This window comes from Cervus elaphus, chromosome 12 (assembly GCF_910594005.1).
Source record: "Cervus elaphus chromosome 12, mCerEla1.1, whole genome shotgun sequence".
Classification (NCBI taxonomy): domain Eukaryota; kingdom Metazoa; phylum Chordata; class Mammalia; order Artiodactyla; family Cervidae; genus Cervus; species Cervus elaphus.
The window spans coordinates 3,429,004-3,450,404 of NC_057826.1; the positions used below are offsets into that span (position 1 = coordinate 3,429,004).

The 21,401-nt window shown below is 45.7% G+C and overlaps 1 protein-coding gene across 3 annotated transcripts in view; it reads left to right on the forward strand.

The window, feature by feature from the left end:
- The window catches only part of KCNK10 (potassium two pore domain channel subfamily K member 10), a 149,025-nt gene that overhangs the window by 88,097 nt on the left and 39,527 nt on the right, over window positions 1–21,401 (forward strand). For all 3 annotated transcript variants that reach the window (XR_006344145.1, XM_043921036.1, XM_043921037.1), the window contains exons 3-4: window positions 7,393–7,510; window positions 20,674–20,834. Coding sequence is in view for 2 of the 3 variants with exons in the window: in XM_043921036.1 (XP_043776971.1) it covers window positions 7,393–7,510; window positions 20,674–20,834 (279 nt within the window). In the remaining variant the exon portion in view is untranslated. The remainder of the gene's footprint in view (window positions 1–7,392; window positions 7,511–20,673; window positions 20,835–21,401) is intronic.

Below are 21,401 nucleotides of genomic sequence, written 5' to 3' on the forward strand. Positions count from 1 at the left end.
TTGTCTTCCTCCCGGGCGCCACGTGAGGACACAGAGAAGCAGATGATCTCAGGGAGCGCGCAGATCCCAGGAGGAAAGCCACAGACAGTCAATGGTCCCCTGAGGGCCGCGGCTCATCCCGGAGCAGCACTAAAGCTCACGATGGCGTCGCCAACTGCCTGAAACTCCGATTTATGCAGCCCGGCCTTGCCCCGGGGCCGGCGGCGCGGGGGAGCCTGGTGGAGGGCCTCGGGGGGCTCCTCACACCCCGCTTCCTTCCCGTCAGCCTCAGACCTGCCTCCTCTGGGAGAGGCTGCAGTCTCCCTGTTCCCCCGTTCTGGGGGTCCTGGTGCAGGAGAGGCGGGGGTGGAGGGGGCAGGAAGGGAGGGGCTGTCTTTACTCACTTGTTTTCCACTTTCATTTCGATTAAATTGACATTTTAACGTTGTGGAAGTTTAAGGCGTATCATGTATTTATTTGATACATTTACTTATTGCAAAATGATGACCACCACGGCATTAGCTAACATCTCCATTACACATTATATGCTGCTAAGTCGATTCAGTTGTGTCCAACTCTCTGTGACCCCAGAGACGGCAGCCCACCAGGCTCCGCCGTCCCTGGGATTCTCCCAGCAAGAACACTGGAGTGGGTTGCCATTTCCTTCTCCAGCGCACGAAAGTGAAAAGTGAAGTAGCTCAGTCATGTCCAACTCTTAGCGACCCCGTGGACTGCAGCCCACCAGGCTCCTCCATCCATGGGATTTTCCAGGCAAGAGTACTGGAGTGCGGTGCCATTGCCTTCTCCGTACACACTATATATGTGTGTGTAATTCATATTATGTGTGTAATACCTTACACACTATGTGTGTAATATACACTATATAGTATATATATACACTACTATATATATGAATATGCTATAATAACTTATATGTGAAAAGAATCTGAAAAAGAATGGAGATATGGAGATAGGTGTGTGTGTATATATGTGTGTGTGTGTGTGTGTATGTATGGATGGATTTTCCAAGTAGCTCTGTGGTAAAGAATCTGCCTGTTGATGCAGGAGACCCAGGAGAGGTGGGTTCAATCCCTATCGGGATGATCCCCTGGAGAAGGAAAGGGCAATCCACTCCAGTATTCTCGCCTGAAAAAATCCCACGGACAGAGGAGCCTGTTGGGCTCACAGGATTGCAAAGAGTCGGGCACGACTGAGCACTCATGTCCGCACGCAGTGCTGTAAGTATGTATATCTGATTCACTTTGCTGTGAATCAAAAATCTCCATTCTTTTTCAGATTCTTTTCCCATGTAGGTTGTTACAGAATATTGAGTAGTGTTCCTGTGCTGTCCACTAGGTCCTTATTGATTATTTTATATACACACTGGTGTGTATATGTTTATCCCAAGCTCCTAAATTTATCACCTCTCCCCAGGTTTCCCCTTTAGTAACCATAAGTTTGATCCCCAGATCTGTGAGTGTGTTTCTGTTTTGTAAGTAAGTTAGAAACAGATTCTTTTGGATCCTTGCGTGTTTGTGTTTAGTCGTGTGTGACCCTTTGCGACCCCGTGGACTGTAGCCCACCAGGCCCCTCTGCCCATGGGATTCTCCAGGCAGGAACACTGGAGTGGGCTGCCTTCCCTTCTCTCCCGACTGGCAGACAGATCCCTTACCAGCTGCGCCGTTTCCCCCTCTTTCACGCCCGCACACTAACCGCGGTCATCACCTCTTCCTTCACCTGCGTTTTAAACATAGAACAATCATTATATTTCTTCGTGTTGGGTTGCTTTCTTATGTTTGTCTGTATTACAAAGACATAAATTGCTTTCCTTTCACACTGCTGGGAATATCATGTGCCTACATTCATTACTATAGCTTGTTCACTCATATTTTATTGACTGAAGCATTCACTTATGAATCCCTTCCTGGGTGGGTATTGGAAATTCTAACTTACAGGCTATAAGGGAAATTAAAAAAGGGGTAGAATTAAATTTTAAAGTGATGCCTTCTAATCTATAGTATGCTTTCCTTGAAACTCTCACATCCCATCTAGTATAATTTTCTCCTTTTGATTTTCAGAAGACCTCTCTGAACTTGGTTTTGGTTGAACTTGTGAACACATGATGCTCTTTGAGTCTGAGATTGTGGCTTTAAATGATGCTTATGGGGGTTGAATCTCTAGCCTATAACTGATCTTTCAAGCCAGACTGTTTGTAGCTCAGTTTCGTCATTTTATTAGCAGCGTGCTAGGACATTTCTAATGAGCTGCTTTATCTTCGCTTTTGCAGCCTGAATTGGGAGGGAAAAAAACCTTAAAAGCAAATGCATTTCATTTTAATAGCCTTTACTTGAGTTCAAACAACTAAGATTATTAGAAAATACTTTAGAAATTTAATAAAGTTAGAAGTATGAATTCAATCAGTAATATGGAGTTAAAAATGATGCCGTTGATTCAAGTGATAGCTCCATTTGTACTGGTTTTCCCTGTAGGTGGATAACCTACAGATTGTGAATTCCTTTTAATCCTGGTTGTTTGCTGGAGTTTTTCTGATCTAAAATATCTAGATGGTATCACACCTTAGTCCTGGGCTGTGGGATCCAGCTAGTCTTACCAAGAGCTTGGTGACTTGTGAGAGGCCTTCTTTTTCTCCTTCTTGCTTCTGGTTATAAATCATATTCCAGCCCTCTGTACCTGTAACAGACCTTATATTTAAACTCACTTCCCCAAGGCATCTGCTTGTAGAGCCCACTTTACTGAAGACTCGGGTGCACGGGAGAGGGTGCACATCCGAGATCTGAAGCAAGCTAAGCCTGGGTACCAGATGGACCTGCTTTATTTAAACAATTATTTGCCTGTTTCTGGCTGTCCCGGGTCCTTGTTGCGGCAGGGACTTTCTCCGCTTGCAGAGGGCAAGGGCTGCTCTGCTGCGGCTCGTGGGCTTCTCCCTGCGGGCGCCTCTCGTTGTGGGGAAGCTCTCGGCGAGCGGGGCTTCAGCAGTCGCAGCCTGTGTCTGTGGCCCGCAGGCTTAGCTGCTTGCTGGCGTGTGGGGCCCTTTCAGATCAGGGATTGGACCCGTGTCTCCTGAGTTGCCAGGCGGATGCTCTACCATCGAGCCGCCAGGGAGGCCTGGGCCTGCTTGTTAGAAGTCTTGGGTGTTGTAGTAACTGAGCTCAACTGACACTTGTCCCTTTTGCTTCCTTCTTTTTCTCCTTTTTTTTTCCCCCCAGTGCTTTCTCTCTCTTTTCTCTGTTCCCTCCCTCTCAGGCTTTAAAATTCACTTTTCCCAGTTTTTATTTATTCTTTAAATTTTTAATGCTGAGCTGTGGAGCTGTCATCCACTCCAGCAGTCCAATAAAGTCCGATGCCTCTATCGACATGTTCAAGGAAGCAGTCTAGATAGGAAAGACTGCTTGGGACTTCCTTGGTGGCCCAGTGGTTAGGACTCCTTGCTTGCAGTGCAGGGGTCATGGGTTCGATCCTCGGTTGGTCAGTGTAGCCAAAAAGGAAGAAAGAAATGACCACTTGTGAGGTCTCTTCTGTCCAAATTCTTGGACAGTGACTAGGCTTCTCCCTCCTCTCTGCCCGGAGGTGAGCACAGGGTCGGTGAGTATGATTGTGTTCGAGGTACCATATGCAGAGGAAAGGACAAAACCGTGGTTTTGGATCAGTCCGGGCTTTTTGACCACAGAAGGGGTACTTGACATTCCTGAGCCTGTTTCCGTATCTTGAAAGGGGAGGTAATGTGACGTGCTTGCAAGTGTAGAAAGAATAGAATTGAATAACACACAAGTTGTGGAAGGGATTAAAGGGAAGAATGCTTCTAGACCACCTGCCTCAATGCAGACACTCAACCAATGTTAACTTCCTTTCCTTTCAACCGATAGATACTTTCCTTGAGGGTTACATATGTAAACATTAAATATTTATCAATTGCATAATTCAAAGAAAAGAAACTTGAAAAGGAATCTTATGTTGGATTTTTTTTTGATGAAGTCAGTAATTACCCCTTCTTGTCTTTGCTGCAAATCTGTCTATACGCGGCACTGGGTCTGCTTTGGATGTCAACATGCCGTCCTTAGCACAGTGAAGATGGATTGAAGCCAAACTCTTTTCACAGCTTCATAGAAGCTATAAATATTAGGTATTGATGCTGTGATCTGAGGCCACTCAAGTGACTGGGCTCTAGAGCTGTCCCTCTAGAGATATTATTTCTAGGTGGGCCCATCAGAGCTGAATCAATGATGAAGAGATAAAAGTTAAGGCCTGTGGTTGGTCTGATGGCACTCACAGGAGAGTGAAAGTGGGTATTTTACCAGCAGAACGGACTCACCCTCTGTCTTCTGTCTGAAGCAGAGGATTGCAGAGCTGCCAATGAATAAGTGATCTTTGTAAATTAGGCTGATTTAAACCACGGGCAAAGACACATTCCATGCAGCTGGATTTTAAATTCTGGGCTGCCAGGTTTATGTTAGAAACAGTGGCTAGTATAGTATTTCATGTTCTTAGAGGCAGGAAAGAATAAAGACTTGAACAAAAGAGATTTGTTTCTTTTGTCAGTTGTCTAGTGAAGTGAAAGTCACTCAGTCTTTGCCACCCCATGGACTAGTCCATGGAATTCTTCAGGCCAGGATACTGGAGTGGGTAGCCGTTCCCTTCTCCAGGGGATCTTCCCAACCCAGGGATCGAACAATTGTCTAGGGTGTTTGCCAAATCCAGCCAGTAGCCTGTTTATGTACAACTGTGAGCTAAGAATGGTTTTGCATATTTAAAGGGCTATAAAAAGAAAGGCAAAATATGCAGCAGAAACCATATGTGGCCCACAAAACCTAAAATATTTACTGTCTGGCTTTTTCTGGAAATGGGTTGATCCCTGGTCTAAACAGTTGGAAATATCTCAGATCAACGAAGGCAAAATGTAACTAACAATGGTTGACTTTTTCAGTTGTAATCTAATTTGTGGCAACCGCTGTCTGCCCGTTTTAACAAAGCTTAATGGCCATTATTTAGGATGACTGTAATCACATCTCAATATTTAATTGTGTCTGGCAGTATCCACAGGGGGTTGTTAGAGTTTTCGGCAGAGAATGGAGTCTTTCTTCCTTGTTGGAGAAGTAGCTCGTGTTTCTGTCATCTCCCTCTGAAGCCCCCAGCTGTCCCTTCTCCACCACGGCTCACATGGTGGAAATCTCCTCGTCCCCTCTCCCCTGGCTTGAAAGAGGTTGGCAGGGCCCACTTGGGAAGAGCTGCGGAGGGATTGTCCACCTTGTTCTGTGCATGCTGAGACTCTGGAAGGATCTAAAGCAGCAGGTGCATAATCAAAGACCCGTGATGTGTATGTGATGAGGAGGTATCAGTCCTGGGCTGAGGGCGTCCGTGGGGGCTGGACCCGAACAAACCGAACCTCCTGGAAGAACTGGGGCCCAGATTAGACCCTGAATGAGGGGCACCTTTGTGGGAGAGCAAAGCAGAGGTTCAGGGGTGTGAGGGGATGTCTCCTAGAGCATCCTGCCCGGGGCTGAGGCTTTCCCAGTCGTGTGAGGTGAGGTTGGAGCATCAGTGTGGTCAAGTCATTGGGAATTTTAAGGTGTATGAAATTCCAATTCCAGTAGCCAGTGAGGAGTCACTGTCATTTATTTTAAAAAAGAGGTGTGTGTGTGTGTGTGTTGGGGGCACAGTGAAATGACAGTCACACAACTGGCAGCTCTTTGTTAAGCCTGCTCCAGTGCTAGGCACCCGCTTAAGCGTGTTACATCGATCATCTAATTTCATCCTCACAATAACTCCGTAGGGGAGGAATCATCACCTCCAGTTTGCAGATGAGGAAATTTAGGCTTAGAGGGGTGAACATAACTTGCCCAAGGTTCTGAGGTGAGTAAGGGGTACAGCCACGGCCCCACGACCTGGGAGTCCCAGCTCTCAACTCCCGAAACCAGCTGCATGTAAAACACTCCAACAAAACAGACGAGAGCGGAAAGGAACTGAAATCCTGTCTTCCAAGAACAACCGCTTGGGTGCCAGTCCTCACAGACAGCTTTCCATGGATACGCACAAGACGTGTGCGTTCTGCGTAACCTGTGCCAGGACTGGGTAAATCCTGAGTGCGTGCTAAGCTGCTTCATTTGTATCCTCTGCAACCTTTGTGATCCTATGGGTCATAGCCCATCGGGCTCCTCTGTTCGTGGGATTTTCCAGGCAAGAACACTGGAGTGGGTTGCCATGCCCTTCTCCGGGGGATCTTCCTGACCCAGGGATTGAACCTGTGTCTCTCATGTCTCCTGCGTTGGCAGACGGGTTGTTTACCACTGAGCCAGCTGGGAATCTTACACCCGCAAATTTTACATAAATGACAACATATCAGGTTCCCCCTCCCACTTAAAACTAATTGTTTACTTTTAATAAGTGAGTGTATAGTGTTATAAAAAATTCTACTAAGTAGATTTGAAGATCTAATTGGCTTTACTCAATGATTTATGAATCGGGCAGATCTCATCTAGCATCTGGAGGTATGCTCCCAGGGTCTGTACAAAAGAATGGTTTTTATAGGACAAGAGAACTATTATGAAAAAAGATGTCATATTTAGTGAAGTAACTCAGACAGAGAAAGACAAATTGTATATGTCACTTATGTGTGTGTGCTAAGTAGCTTCAGTCTGGTCCGACTCTTTGTGACCCTGTGGACTGTAGCCCTCCAGGCTCCTCTGTCTGTGGGATTCTCCAGGCAAGAAGACTGAAGTGGGTTGCCCTTTCCTTCTTCAGGAGGTCTTCCCGACTGGGGATTGAATTTCCGTCTCCTGTGTCTGCAATGACAGGCAGATTCTTTACCACTAGCACCACCTGGAAAGCCCGATATCATGTATATGTGGAATCTAAAGATAATACAAAAGAGTCTATATATAAGGCAGATATAGACTCACAGACACAGAAAGCAAACTTGTGGTTACAGAAGGGACAAATGGGGAGGATGGGGTTAACAGATGCAGACTACTCTGCATAAAATCGATGAGCAGAGGGATTTAGCACATGGAACTGTATTCTTGTAATGGCCTATAACGGAATACAATAAAGAAAAAAAAAAAAAAAAAACCGAATCACCTCCTGTACACCAGAAACTAACATAGTATTGTAAATCCACGGCACTTCACTAAAAGAAAAGAATAAATATCAGAAAGATCACATTTCCGGAGCAGGTTGAAGCTGCAGTGACGTCAGGTATGAAGCGCAGGTTTGGGACATGTGGTCTAGCATAGGTGGTGCAGTTTTGGGCTGTGCTTTCCTCTCTAACCGTAGAATTTCACGTTGTGATTGTACTTGTGTCCGCATAACCTGTCCTCTAGAGACCACTGCAGGTTCTTGAGCAAGGAAGTCTCGGTAAACTTCGTCACTGAGTCTCACGCTTTCTCACTTTCCTTGCAGCACGCTCTTGACGCGGACAACGCAGGAGTGAGCCCGATAGGAAACTCTTCCAACAACAGCAGTCACTGGGACCTCGGAAGTGCCTTTTTCTTTGCTGGAACTGTCATCACCACCATAGGTATCCATGTGTTTGCAAGTATCTTTTCCCCGGCAGGCCCTCCTGAATAACGGCACTAAAATCAACAGTTCGTCCGCATAGAGTATATGACTGCTGGGGGTTCAAAGGAGGCTTCCCCAACACTGTCAGATTATTGCAGTACTTGTGTGGTGGCTTTCAATAAAAGGCAAAGTAGAATGAACTGTTTCAGTTTTCAAAATGAAAGTCTAGGGGACCTTTAGTTTAAATGGACCTCATGGGAAGGTTAAAGTGAAAAAAAATCAGTCTCTGAATTGGTCGGTTGAACTCAGATTGCTCAGTTGAGTTCAAATTCCTTTTTAAAAAATGTACTTATTAAACTTATTCATGAAGGAACCAAACTGTTCTACAAAGTTTGTTATGAAAAACAGCAGTCTCTGCCCTTCTCTCTTTTTTTAACCTCCCCTGGTTACATTGCTTTCATCTCTTTTGCTTGATTATTTTGATCTCCATGTCTTTAAATATCACATTTGTGCTGCACTTCCCAAATTTTATTTTAGTGATGATTTCTTGACTTCCCATTGAGGAAGATGAGGAATTAGTTCCCTTTCTTCGTCCCTGCCCACTGTAGAAGGGCTCTCTTCCTGTCCTCCTTCCTTTTTTATGGTTTAATTAGATCAAAAGTGAATGCTTGCATTACTTTGCTAGGTAAATGCTCTTCACAGCTGATCATAGCTGAGCTCTGATTACCTACTTCCTGCATAAAGTTTTGTTCTTAATGTATTTCTGTGTGTCTTTTATCTGATCCTCGGGGAGTCTTGTATTTTTGTCCTAGGTGTTAAATGGTTTGTCATACGGGTTAACTTTATAATTATAATCACATATAATAACCTTAGGGTTCAAATCTTTAAGCTGTATTTATTAGCCCTCTATTATGGATGATGACATCTCTTTCTCCACCATACAGTTTCAGTTGAGGCCATCCCATCAGTGTTTACTTGTACATTATTAAATATGCTTAAGCTTCTGTCAGACAACTTGCCCATTTTAAATAATAACTCTTGGCTCTCAGCTATCATATTCAATGCAGTCAGGGAACTTACTCAGCATCTCAACTTCTTTTCCTCTTCCGCTATCAATTATTAGTCATTGTAATATTCTGTAACATCAGGGTGCATATTTCACATTCTGTTTTGCTGCCTGGGCACTCCCATTTGTGTTACTCATAGTTCTACGGTTAAATATTGTCAGTGTTCGTCTCTAGCCTTGGATTACATCATGGTTTTGCCATTGCTTTTGTCAATGGCGTTGCTTGGCTAAAACTTAAGAATGGCTCCTGGGAGCAATATTCCCTGGGTGTTTGCATTGTTCAAGATGGTAGCCTTACACTTGAAGGGCAGTTTGGCTGGAAACAAAATCCGTGGCTCACATTGTTTTTTAAGGATCTTGTTGGTTACTCTGTTTCCCCCTCTGCTTATGTAGTGGTGGAGAGACCTAATGCCAGGCAATTTCCCCCCTTTTATCAGTACAAGTGACTTGATCTTTTTTCTCAGCTGCTCAAATGATTATTTCTTTATCATTTGTCTGATAAAGCTACTAGGTTGCATCCCTTTTATTTCAGGAAAGCTGTCTTGATTGTCATTTTGAAACATTTTCTCCGCCGTATGGTTTTGGTTCTGTTCTTTAGGGATTCCAATTATACATCTATCCTTACTTCTTTCCATGTCTTCTATACTAGTATTTTCCCTCCACTCCTTTTTAACCCTTAAAATAGGTTTTCAATTTCTTTTTTAAATTTTAAATTATTTATTTTAATTGGAGGCTAGTTACTTTACAATCTTGTAGTGGTTTTGGCCAAACATTGACATGAATCAGCCATGGGTGTGCATGTGTTCCCCATCCTGAACCCCCCTCCCCTCTCCCTCCCCATCCCATCCCTCAGGACGACCCCCTCAGGGTCATCCCAGTGCAAATGCTTTGAGTGACCGGCTTCATGCATTGAACTTGCACTGGTCATCTATTTTACATATGATAATATACATGTTTCAATGCTATTCTCTCAAATCATCCCACCCTCGCCTTCTCCCACAGAGTCTGATAGACTGTTCTATACATCTGTGTTCTCCTTCGCTGTCCCGCATATAGGGTAATCGTCTTTCTAAATTCCATATATATGCATTAATATACTGTATTGTATATTATACGCTATAATATATTATATTGTTTTTCTTTCTGACTTACTTGCACTCTGTATAATGGGCTCCAGTTTCATCCATCTCATTAGAACTGATTCAAATGTATTCTTTTTAATGGCTGAGTAATATTCCATAGTGTATATGCACCACAGCTTCCTTATCCATTCGTCTGCTGATGGGCATCTAGGTTGCTTCCATGTCCTGGCTATTATAAACAGTGCTGCAATGAACATTGGGGTACACATGTCTCTTTCAGATCTGGTTTCCTTGGTGTGTATGCCCAGCAGTAGGATTGCTGGGTCATATGACAGTTCTATTTCCAGTTTTTTAAGGAATCTCCACACTGTTCTCCATGGTGGCTGTACTAGTTTGCATTCCCACCAACAGTGTAAGAGGGTTCCCTTTTCTCCACACCCTCTCCAGCATTTATTGCTTGTAGACTTTTGGATAGCAGCCATTCTGACTGGCGTGTAATGGTACCTCATTGTGGTTTTGATTTGCATTTCTCTGATAATGAGTGACGTTGAGCATCTTTTCATGTGTTTGTTAGCCATCTGTATGTCTTCTTTGGAGAAATGTCTGTTTAGTTCTTTGGCCCACTTTTTGATTGGGTCATTTATTTTTCTGGAATTGAGCTGCATGAACTGCTTGTATATTTTGGAGACTAATTTTTTGTCAGTTGTTTCATTTGTTATTACTTTCTCCCATTCTGAAGGCTGCCTTTTCACCTTGCTTATAGTTTCCTTCATTGTGCAAACTTTTTTAAGTTTAATTAGGTCCCCTTTGTTCGTTTTTGTTCTTATTTCCTTTACTCTGGGAGGTGGGTCATATCAACTACTTGATTTCATCCTCTCTTCTTTGTGTGTGTGTGTGTGTTTTCACAGTGCTTACCTCCTCCATGCACATTTTCCAATTTTATTTTCATTTCTGTGATCATTAGGGGACTTTTTTCTTTCCTATTTTTACCCCTGAATTCCATTAGCTTAGCTCACATTTCATCTACACTTGTTACCTCATCATCTTCTCCCTGATTTCTTGCATCTTTGTGGTTTCTCTGTGATGATTCTGAGAGGCGATTACTTCATAGTTGTTTACAGTTTTGTCTGTTGGGGCGGCATCTTTCTGGCGAGTGTCTTTCCTTCACTGGAAAGTTTTGCTGCTCTTTCACTTTTTTTTTTTTTAATGGAAGCTTTATCTTCATGCCCAGCCAGTTTCTTTTGATGCCAAACAAACTGGATATTCCTGGACCAGCTCTCTGCTGAAATTTTCCGTGGGGCTGGAAGAGGAGAGCAGGGAGAAGCCGGTAACCTTTCTGGAGGCACAGGCCAAGACGCCCCGCTTTGCCGCTGCCAGTGAGGCGGAGCGCCCCCTGCAGACCCGGCCCATCTGTGTTCCTCTCTGCCCAGTGCTGCCTCTTCTGTTTTCCTGGACCAGGTCAAGCTCAGGAAGGCTTCTGCAGCTCTTCCTGTTCACACTATATTTCACACTTGGTGCAAACAGGGATATAGCTTTTGAAGTTCAAGGTGAGACCCTCACTTTCATAATTGGATTTTTACTGACACTTTCTGAGATTTGCCACCAATGGGCCCTTAAATCATTCTCTGTACTTCTTTTCTATATTTTTTCCCATGTTGCCTCTGCAATCTCAGCTTCTCTGGGTAACCCTGACATGTATGGTGGAATCTGTAGATCGCATCCCTCTCCCAGCTCTGCTGAAAAAGAGTTTGGGAGTTATTTGCCCTCATTTAGTAGTGAAGTCACATTGCAATAAAAGTTCTCATTCAGAAGAATGGGACACACACAGCCATCACCAGTTCATAGCAGTGATGGCCAAACAGAGGGAGACTCTTCTGCACTCAGTGGCAGGATTCTTGCATTAATATTTGTTTATATTCTGTGGGAGGAAATCTCTCTTGTAGTTCAAATCTCTCAAATCTCATAACTTTCTGAGGCCTTCTGTGAGGTTTTTCCTTCCCACTACTTTTCATAGCCACACATTAGGTGGGTGTTGGAGGGTATGCTTTTTTGGAGGGAATGCATCTTTGGTGATTATCTTCCTATTGGAGCAAGTTTCAGAAGCTCTGGGTTGTTTTAGAGGCAGGGGTTTTGTCTAGGTTATAGACCTCATCTTCAGAACCTGTATGATTTTTGCGTTGTTGCAATCAAGAAAGTTACGTGCGATAAGGAAACTTGGAGTGAGAGAGAACTGTCATTCCTTTTTAGAAAGTCTCATAATATAATTTCTGGCATACTAGGTTTGTAGTTACAAATCTGCAAGTGTATTAAGATCAACTATTCCAAACAGTAGAGGTAAATATTACGCTAGTAAGTCTGGGGCCTGGAAGCCTTTCAGACACTCCAGACCGGATTAGGTCATATTTGTCCTCAATCCCATAGCATCCAACGAAGGATGCAGGATGACACGGCACCATTTGATGTAAGGGCAAGAAGTGCCATCCAGCTCAGCACCCCCGAGGGCATCGCTGCCGCAGACCAGAGAAGACCAGCGTCAGGTTACACTGTGTGCAGCGGTCTGGATATTAAGATGGGGAAATGTGTCACGTGGCTTTGGGGGATTTACGGTGAAGTCAGTCAGAAGGAGAAAGACAAATAGCATATGATGTCACTTACGTGTGGAATCTAATATATGGCACAGATGAACCTGTCTACAAAACAGAAACAGACTGACGCAGAGACTTGTGGTTGCCAAGGGGGAGGGGGAGGGAGGTGCTGGGAGTTTGGGGTTAGTAGATCCAAGAGATTATGTATAGTTGGGTGAGCTTCGAGGTCCTGTATAGCACAGGGAGCTCTATTCAATATGCTATGGTAAACCATAATGGAAAAGAATATTTAAAAATGTGTGTATATGTATGTGTGTATGTATAACTGAATCACTTGGCTATACATCAGAAATTAACGCCTTATAAGTAGCTATAGCAAAAGCAAAGCAAAGTGAAGTCACTCAGTCGTGTCCGACTTTTTGCAACCCCATGGGCTGTAGCCCACCAGGCTCCTTCGTCCATGGGATTTTCCAGGCAAGAGTACCGGAGTGGGTTGCCATTTGCTTCTCCAGGGGATCTTCCCAACCCAGGGATCGAACCCGGGTCTCCCACATTGTAGGCAGACATTTTTACTGTCTGAGCCACGGGGGGAGACTCATAAGTAACTATACTTAAATTTAAAAACTAAAATTAAATTAGAACCATAAAAAAAGAAATTCAATGATGTGCATGTGTGTGGTCACAGTCCTGAGCTCAGAGACTGACAGGATTTCTGGATTAGGCCAGTAAGCGAGTGGATTCCTGCAGGGGCTTTTGCGTGAGTTTTGGAGGAATTGACTTCTTTTCCTTACTGGAGGTAAATCGGGAAAAAGGCAAGCCCAGGACCCTGCCCGTTCATTTCCTTCCCTCGAGGGGTTTTTCTGCCTAGAGTTCAGCTGATAGTGAAGAAGCCGAGTAACAGAAGAGGAGGCATGAGTGAGGCCCCGCTTGCCCCCTCTGAGCTGGGGGCGAAGCTGCCCATAGAGAGTTAATACGTGTAAACACCCTGCTCTGGGGTCCATCGTGCATTGGGTTTTCTCTCACCTAATGAAAAATCCTGACAAATGCACACTTAGGGCTCAGAGATCACAGAGGGCCACTAGCCACCCTCTGATTTCAGAGCCCGGGCCGGACCCTGCTGGCCACTGTGGCTGCCGCCGCCTCCTCCTTCAGGCTCCTTGCTCTTGGTTTCAGGTCTTAGATGGAGATTCCTATTGGATCAGCCCCTAGGTTTCCACGTGCTGGTGTCCTGGCAACCTGGGATGCTGTTGCCTCTGTAGTGGGGGCATGGATACTGTGTCACAGCTGGGCAAAGTACCGGGACCTTCCCCAAAATCTGAGGGAAGATAGAGCCTGAACAGGAAACTGCTGCACAACAAGCAGGAGACAAATACAAACAAAAATAAAAGCCGACCCAAACCCCGAGCCCGCTTCAGGATCACGGCTCAGTGTTCGTATTAGGGATTGCGTTCTTTTCTATTCAATGGAAAAAACACTCCCCCCCCACCCCGCCCCAACTCTCTGCCTTAATTGAAAAATAATGTGTTGTGAGTTGAACACCATTTAGCTGGCTAAATTTTGACTGCAGGGTGGAAGGTTTTAGAAAGTCACACCATTAGAAATTTCTAAATAAAACAGGAGTACAGTATTAGTAAGAATAATAAGGTGAGGAGATGATGTTTTCTCATAGTTATTTAGTGGCAAATTCACTCATTACAAATGGTAGCAAGGCTTATAAGAACACTAAGAGCCTGCTAATCTTTCTTGTTCTTCCTGAGAGATTTTCCATTATTGAAAACTCAGGCAGTAGGGCAGTTGGAGCCGAGGAGCTTTTTCATTACTTGGGAAACATGCGCACATTAGCGTGTTTGCTTGAGTTCACATAATGTGAACGTAATTCTGTAAACATTGCCCCATATTACTAAGGTTCTTCGGAAAAACATAATCTTTGATGGGTTCCGTTGGATCTATTATCAACCCTGTAATCACGTGTCGTTGCAGGCTTAAGTGGTTTTTACTTCTGTGATAGTGTGATATCACAATGAAAATCTTTGTTCTCGAAGGGTGATCTTCATCTCTGCTTGTTTTCTTGGCAAGATCCCCCAGGGGATGCCTTGTCAAAGGACCTGAACCTTTTAAAGGCTTGCCAAATCGCTCTCCAGAAAGACTCTCCTGAGCCACGTGAGGTTATGTGCTATTCAGACACAAAAAATGTGCTCATTATGTAGAATGCGTATACAGAGATCTTAGGAATAATAGTCTTTTCCTGAAAAGCAGTGATACTGCTCAGTAACAGAGGTCCCTTTTATCTGAAGATATCAAAGCACTTTTTTTTTTGGACAAGGTTTTCTTGTGCTCAGCTGTACAGGAAGATCTACAAATGTGCGGCAACAGGGGGACACGTTCAGGCTCTTCTCCAAACCCGGAGTCACGCCAGGAGAAGACTACACTGCTGTCCTTGTTGAGGTCACCCTGCACCCTGTCCCCTTTCTCAGTAACTAATTCTCAGTTGTTGACTGTGTGGGTGGGTCTCCAGGAGCTATACTTCTTCCTCAGCTGGAAGAAGCTCTGTGCAGATTCTTCCCACAAAACATCATTTGTGGAAGGGCAGACAATGATTTGAGTTCTCACCAACAGCTCTAGAATCCAATTAGATTTCCTCTTTGAAGCTTTTTTTTTTTTGTCCTTGCCACTCAGCATTTGGGATCTTATTTCCTTGACCTTGGATCAAATCCATGTCCCCTGCAGGGAAAGCACAGAGTCCTAACCACTAGACCCCCAGGAAATTCCCCATTTGAGGCATTTTTGGATTAGGTCACTTGACTCGACCCACATCCTAGAGAGCCCCTCCTCAGGTCCCAGATGGTAACCAGTAACTGTGTCCCTCACCTGGAACTCAATTAAGAGTTGTTGGACTTCCCTGGTGGTACAGTGGATAAGAATCCGCCTGCCAATGTGACTGCAGCCATGAAATTCAAAGACACTTGCTCCTTGGAAGAGAAGTTATGACCAAACCAGACAGCATGTTAAAAAGCAGAGACATTACTTTGCCAACAAAGGTCCCTCTAGTCAAGGCTATGGTTTGTTCCTGTAGTCATGTATGGATGTGAGAGTTGGACTGTGAAGAAAGCTGAGCACCAAAGAATTGATGCTTTTGAACTGTGGTGTTGGAGAAGACTCTTGAGAGTCCCTTGGACTGCAAGGAGATCCAACCAGTCCATCCTAAAGGAGATCAGTCCTGGGTGTTCATTGGAAGGACTGATGCTGAAGCTGAAACTCCAATACTTTGACCACCTGATGGGAAGAACTGACTAATTTGAAAAGACCCTAATGCTGGGAAAGATTGAAGGCGGGAGGAGAAGGGGATGACAGAGGATGAGATGGTTGGACAGCATCACCAACTCGATGAACATGAGTTTGAGTAAACTGCGGAAGTTGGTGATGGACAGGGAAGCCTAGAGTGCTGTAGTCCATGGGGTCACAGAGTCGGACATGACTGAGCAACTGAACTGAACCAAACTGAATGTAGGCGACATGGGTTCAGTCCCCGGTCCGGGAGGATACCACATACCACAGAGCAACTAAGTCCATGCATCACAAGTACTGAGCCTCGTGCTGCAACTACTGAAGCTCAAGCTCAAGCTGTGCTCTGCAACAAGAGAAGCCTTGGCAACGAGAGGCCCTAGCATGGCAGCTAGAGAGTAGCCCCCGTCCGCAGTAACTAGAGAAAGTCCATTCGCAGCAGCGAAGACCCAGCACAACAACAACATCATCAAAGTATTGTACCTGCCAAGGTACCAAGGCACCTGTTCCACCTGGCTAGCACTTGGATTGGATGCTTGGCTTATGGCTTTGGAAATAACAGTCACTGTGGCTAACGTTTACTGGGATGTTAAGGAAATCAAGTAGTTCCTACTAAGGAAACCAATCCTGAATATTCATTGGAAGGACTGATGTTGACGCTGAATCTCCAATACTTTGGCCACCTGATACAAAGAGTTGACTCATTTGAAAAGACCCTGATGCTGGGAAAGATTGAAGGCGGGAGGAGAAGGGGACGACAGAGGATGAGGTGGTTGGATGACATCACCGACTCGATGGACATGAGTTTGGGTGGACTCCAGGAGTTGGTGATGGACAGGGAGGCCTGGCATGCTGTGGTTCATGGGGTCACAGAATTGGACACGACTGAATGACTGAACACCAGCCGTAGATGCCAGGAGCTGTGCCCCACGTATATTATCTCACTTAGTTTCACATTAACTCTCATTTGCCTCATGTTACTAAGGAGAGGACTGAGACCCAGAGACGTTAAGTACTGTGTCTAATATCTCAGGGTTAGTAAGCCATAGAGCCCCACTTTATTCCCCAGGACCAGCTACATAAGGCACGAAGCCCAGTGTCAAAGGAAAATGCAGTCTCTTGTTAAAAAACAAAAACATGAATAAGAGCCTCATAAGGACAACAGCAGAGCGTTAAACCACGAGTGGGGCCCTTTGAAGTGGGGGACCCTGCGTGACTGCCACGCACCCATAAACGCACGGCCTGACTTGAGAACGTTGGCTCTAAGCCAAACCCCAGAGCCGAACAACACGCGGTTCGGCCAGGATTGACTTCGGCAGGTAAAGAGCAAACGGGAGGGTTCCGTGCGTGCTGCGCAGGCCTGTCCTCTGTAAACACCAGCCTTGTCTTCAGAAAGGGCTCGGGCTGTTTTCCAGCCCAGGGGTGCCCGGTGCTGAGCGCCGCCGCGGGCTTTCTCGCTCACAACAGGGTGTCCTCGCTAGGCCGGTCTCCCCCTGCCGGACGTCACCAGAGGCCAGCTGGTGGCGGTGCCTGGAGCCTTCTGCTTAGGAAGTCCACTTGTGATGCTCTGGGCTCCGTCTGCCTGACCCGCGGCTTCTCACCCCCAGCCTTCGCTGCCCAGGGACCCGCACCCCGAATCCCGCCGTGGGCCCCTTGTGCCTTCCAGCCTGTCTGGCCTGGGGCACAGGCGTTGTGTCTGTTGTTTCGGGGCTCTGGGAGAACAGTGGAGTTTTTGGAGAGAAAATAGGAACCAGCTATCTCTTTTCTCCTGGGGCTTAGTTTTGCTGGAGACACAAAGTGATTCCTTCCCGCAGAAAACCCAGGGCAAGGTGATAACTGCGGATCCTTACCGAGTGCTTACTCTGGGCCTCCTGTTTCACCGTGGATTTAATCTCCAAAGGGTGCTCAGACTTCACATGTGGCCATTTAAGCTGTAAGGTAGGTGTTGTTAATAGCCCCCTCATTCAGACGAGGAAAGCAAGCCAGAAAGGTAAATTGCCCAAGAGCTGAGTTAGCAAGTGGAAGGATCAGAATAGAATTTTAATTCCCTGAGTTCTAAGGCCCTGTGACACCTTACTTCAAAGTTCTATCAAGCCTTCAAGAAGAACGGGCAGGGAAGTCTTGAGGGCCCAGTACAAACAGAGGCAAAAATCCAGGAATGTGTCCTTCCTGTTGCCTCAGAGCAAAATTCCAAAAAATAACTTCTGGAATTTTCTTAGAATAACAGGGTTGAGTGTCAAACTGGAGAACAGCCTCTCCATATAGTTCATCAGAGACAGGGGACACAGACAGACAGACAGACAGATACACGCACAAGATACAGTATAACTCAAAGATGGCAATTACTTTACGTCCAAAGTGAAGTGATGGCCTTAAAGAGGCTTATTCAAGGCTTGGAAGTGAAAGTTGCTCCGTCGTGTCTGACTCTTTGTGACCCCATGGACTATAAGTCCATGGAACTCTCCAGACCAGAATACTGGAGTGGGTAGCCGTTCCCTTCTCCAGGGGATCTTCCCGACCCAGGAATCAAACTGGGGTCTCCTGCATTGCAGGCGGATTCTTTACCAACTGAGCTCTCAGGGAAGCCCCTCAGTTCAGTTCAGTCACTCAGTCGTGTCCGACTCTTTGCAACCCCATGGACTGCAGCACGCCAGGCCTCCCTGTCCACCACTAACTCCTGGAGTTTACTCAAACTCATGTCCACTGAGTCGGTGACGCCATCCAACCATCTCATCCTCTGTCGTCCCCTTCTCCTCCTATCTTCAATCTTTCCCAGCATCAGGTTTTTTTTTCCAATGAGTCAGTTCTTCGCATCAGGTGGCCAAAGTATCCCCTATTCAAGGCTCATTTGAATATTACTTCTTGAGCGCCTGAGAACTTTGCTCTAATTTTAGCGTCCTAGCCTTCGAAACCCAGAATAAGGAGCCCACCCACTGTAATAAGATTCACACTACTGCTTACACTTTGCATTGGAAGCATACGGTTGACTGGTTTCCCCCACATCTTCCTTGAAGCCCTGCAGAACCAGACTGGGTGATGTTACATGAGTCTGAGGATAACCGGGTGAAGGCGGTGGTGTTGGATTGGAGCCTCCTCTTCCTGCTTTTCTCTCAGGCTCTTTAGATGATGGGAATATCCCCTGAGCACCGTCCTGATCCAAGCGGTGGAGCGGATCCTCTCTAAAAGCTGGTAGAAGGGGTGCAGCACTTGTGAAGGCTGATAAGATGCCAGCTCTGCGGGTTCAAAGCCTCAGTGTGTCTCCCTGCGCCTGCAATGTGCTTCTTTCTGAGATATCCAAAATAAAAGATAATCAGGCCATTGGGAGACAGTCAAGCCATAGCCATAAATGTTTCCATAAATTACCAGGATATTCCCAGGTGTCACCATACCCTGCAGGAATTGGAGCTGAATAGGCACCTTTATAGGACTTCCCTGGTGGCTCAGATGGTAAAGCATCTGTCTACAATGTGGGAGACCTGGGTTCAATCCCTGGGTCGGGAAGATTCTCCAGAGAAGGAAATGGCAACCCACTCCAGTACTCTTGCCTGGAAAATCCCACGGACGGAGGAACCTGCTGCAGGCTGCTGTCCATGGGGCTGCAAAGAGCTGGACACGACTGAGCGACTTCACTTCATTGGGCGCCTTTATTCCTTTTAACAGGGCTGTGCTAACGTAAATCAGATTATTCCAGAGGGAAATGGTGACAGAATGATTTTGTCCAAGTTCCTGAAAACACCCGAAAAAAGTTCTGAGAGCCTATTTTTTTTTTTTTTTTGCACAATTAAATAAAAATCATGGTGAGTCAAAGAAAAGCAAGATTGGAAGGCTTGCCTGACAGTCATTTAAAAAATAGAAGCTATATAATTTAGATGATTTGTGATAAGAGGTTTGAATGATTCTCACTGGAAAACTGAACAGGAAAATAACCAGGTGACTCAACACCCAAAGGCGGGAAGCAAGAGTGAGTCCTCCAGGCCCACAGGAGGCTGAGTGACGGGCCGGCCGTCGGCGTTATCCTTCCTGTGTTGCATTCCCAGCATGCTAATTACCATGAGCCCAATAGCTCACTCACTGCGTGGGCTTAGAGACAGGCTCCCCTTCAGCTGCTCTGTGTGCGAGAATGTTACGTTAGGTGACCAGCTAGGCGCTAGTTAGCGTGTGCAACACTCACCGGCGTGACTCCCGAGTAATTTAGTCCCGTCTCTGTGTGATGTGTGTTAATGCTGTAAGCCTTTTTCTTCCAGCGACACTGTCTTCAGTCCCGTCAGAGAGAGTGAGCCAAATATTCACTAGTTACTTACCTAACTGCAGAACTCTCGAGAACGCGGATGAGGGTGTTTTTGAAGCACTGTTTGAAACAACAAGCTACTAGATCTGCTATTAGAGGATTTACACATCCATTCCACCACCGAACCTTTATTTCACATCTGAATCCAAGGATCCTTGGATTCCTGGTGCAAGAAGTGGGTGGGTCAGGGCGGGCAGGACTCAGATGGCATGGAATTCCCAGGCCGAGGAGCTCAGCATCCCGGTCCATGTGAGAAGGAGCACGCGGCCTCTCCTCCCCCACTCCTGACTGTTTTCAGGCTTCTCCAGGCAGGCCTGTATGATCCAGGGGTCCTTTCTGAGTTCATCCTAGACCACCCATCCTTCTTCATGTGGAACACCCATCACCCTAAGAAGGCAGATGCTGGAAACAGCCACAGTCTGGCCCATGGAGGGGATGGCCCTGGGACAAGGCTAGATAGGAGAAGCTCTTTTCAAATCTAAAAAAGTAATGGTAAACCCTCCTCAGGCACTCAGTGTCCCTAAACCAGACATGCTAAAGATGTCTGATGTTTCTGAAATGGGTGGTACCATCTCCCAGCAGAAATGCAGGTCTAGATGACCACAGATCTCCTAAAATGTCATCTAATGAAATGCATGTCATCTTATCAGATCCTGGAAACCTGGACCCTCTTGAAATTGTATACATGGAGAGAAAGAAGAGATGCAATGCAACAATGTTCTAAATTCTGTAGGGCTTTTAGAATGGAGCTCTCCTAAAACTCCTGAAGTTCAGGGTGGGGATGAGAAGCCCTCTAGGAAGTCAGGTTCTTTGGTTCAGTGCTCTAATTTCTCTGCCGCTTCACCACTCTCCCTCTCTCTTTTTAATATTTCTCACCAGGGTATGGGAATATTGCTCCAAGCACTGAAGGAGGCAAAATCTTTTGTATTTTATATGCCATCTTTGGAATTCCACTCTTTGGTTTCTTATTGGCTGGAATTGGAGACCAACTTGGAACCATCTTTGGGAAAAGCATTGCAAGAGTGGAGAAGGTCTTTCGAGTGAGTACTGCGTCTGTTTAAACCCTAACCTCTGTGATCCAATTGGCTTTAGCCTGGAAGGATCCAGAAGAAATTACCAGGGTTTTATGGTGTCATTCTCACTTTTAATGGGATAATTCAATGTTGTGGTCATATTTTTTTATTTCGACCCATGGTAGTCACAGGTACAGTTCCTAATTCTTGTCTCTTGTCAGTCTCCCTGGAATCAGAACACAAGAGGGTTAAGTGTGGATTTTCCAACACATATTTTGGAGACATGTGGCACACACAACTTCTTATTAAAGAAGGGAGATGTGTTTTTTAGTGTATTGGCAATAAAGTGGTGTTCAGTCGCTCAGTTGTGTCCGACTCTTTGTGACCCCAGGGACTGTAGCCCGCCAGGCTCCTCTGTCCATGGGATTCTCCAGGCAAGAATAGGAGTGGGTTGCCATTTCCTCCTCCAGGGGATCTTCCTGAACCAGGGATCAAACCTGTGTCTCCTGCGCCTCTTGCATTGGCAGGCAGATTCTTTACCGCTGTGCCCCCTGGGAAGCCTGGCAACAAAGTAGAGAATTATAAGCCTGTCCA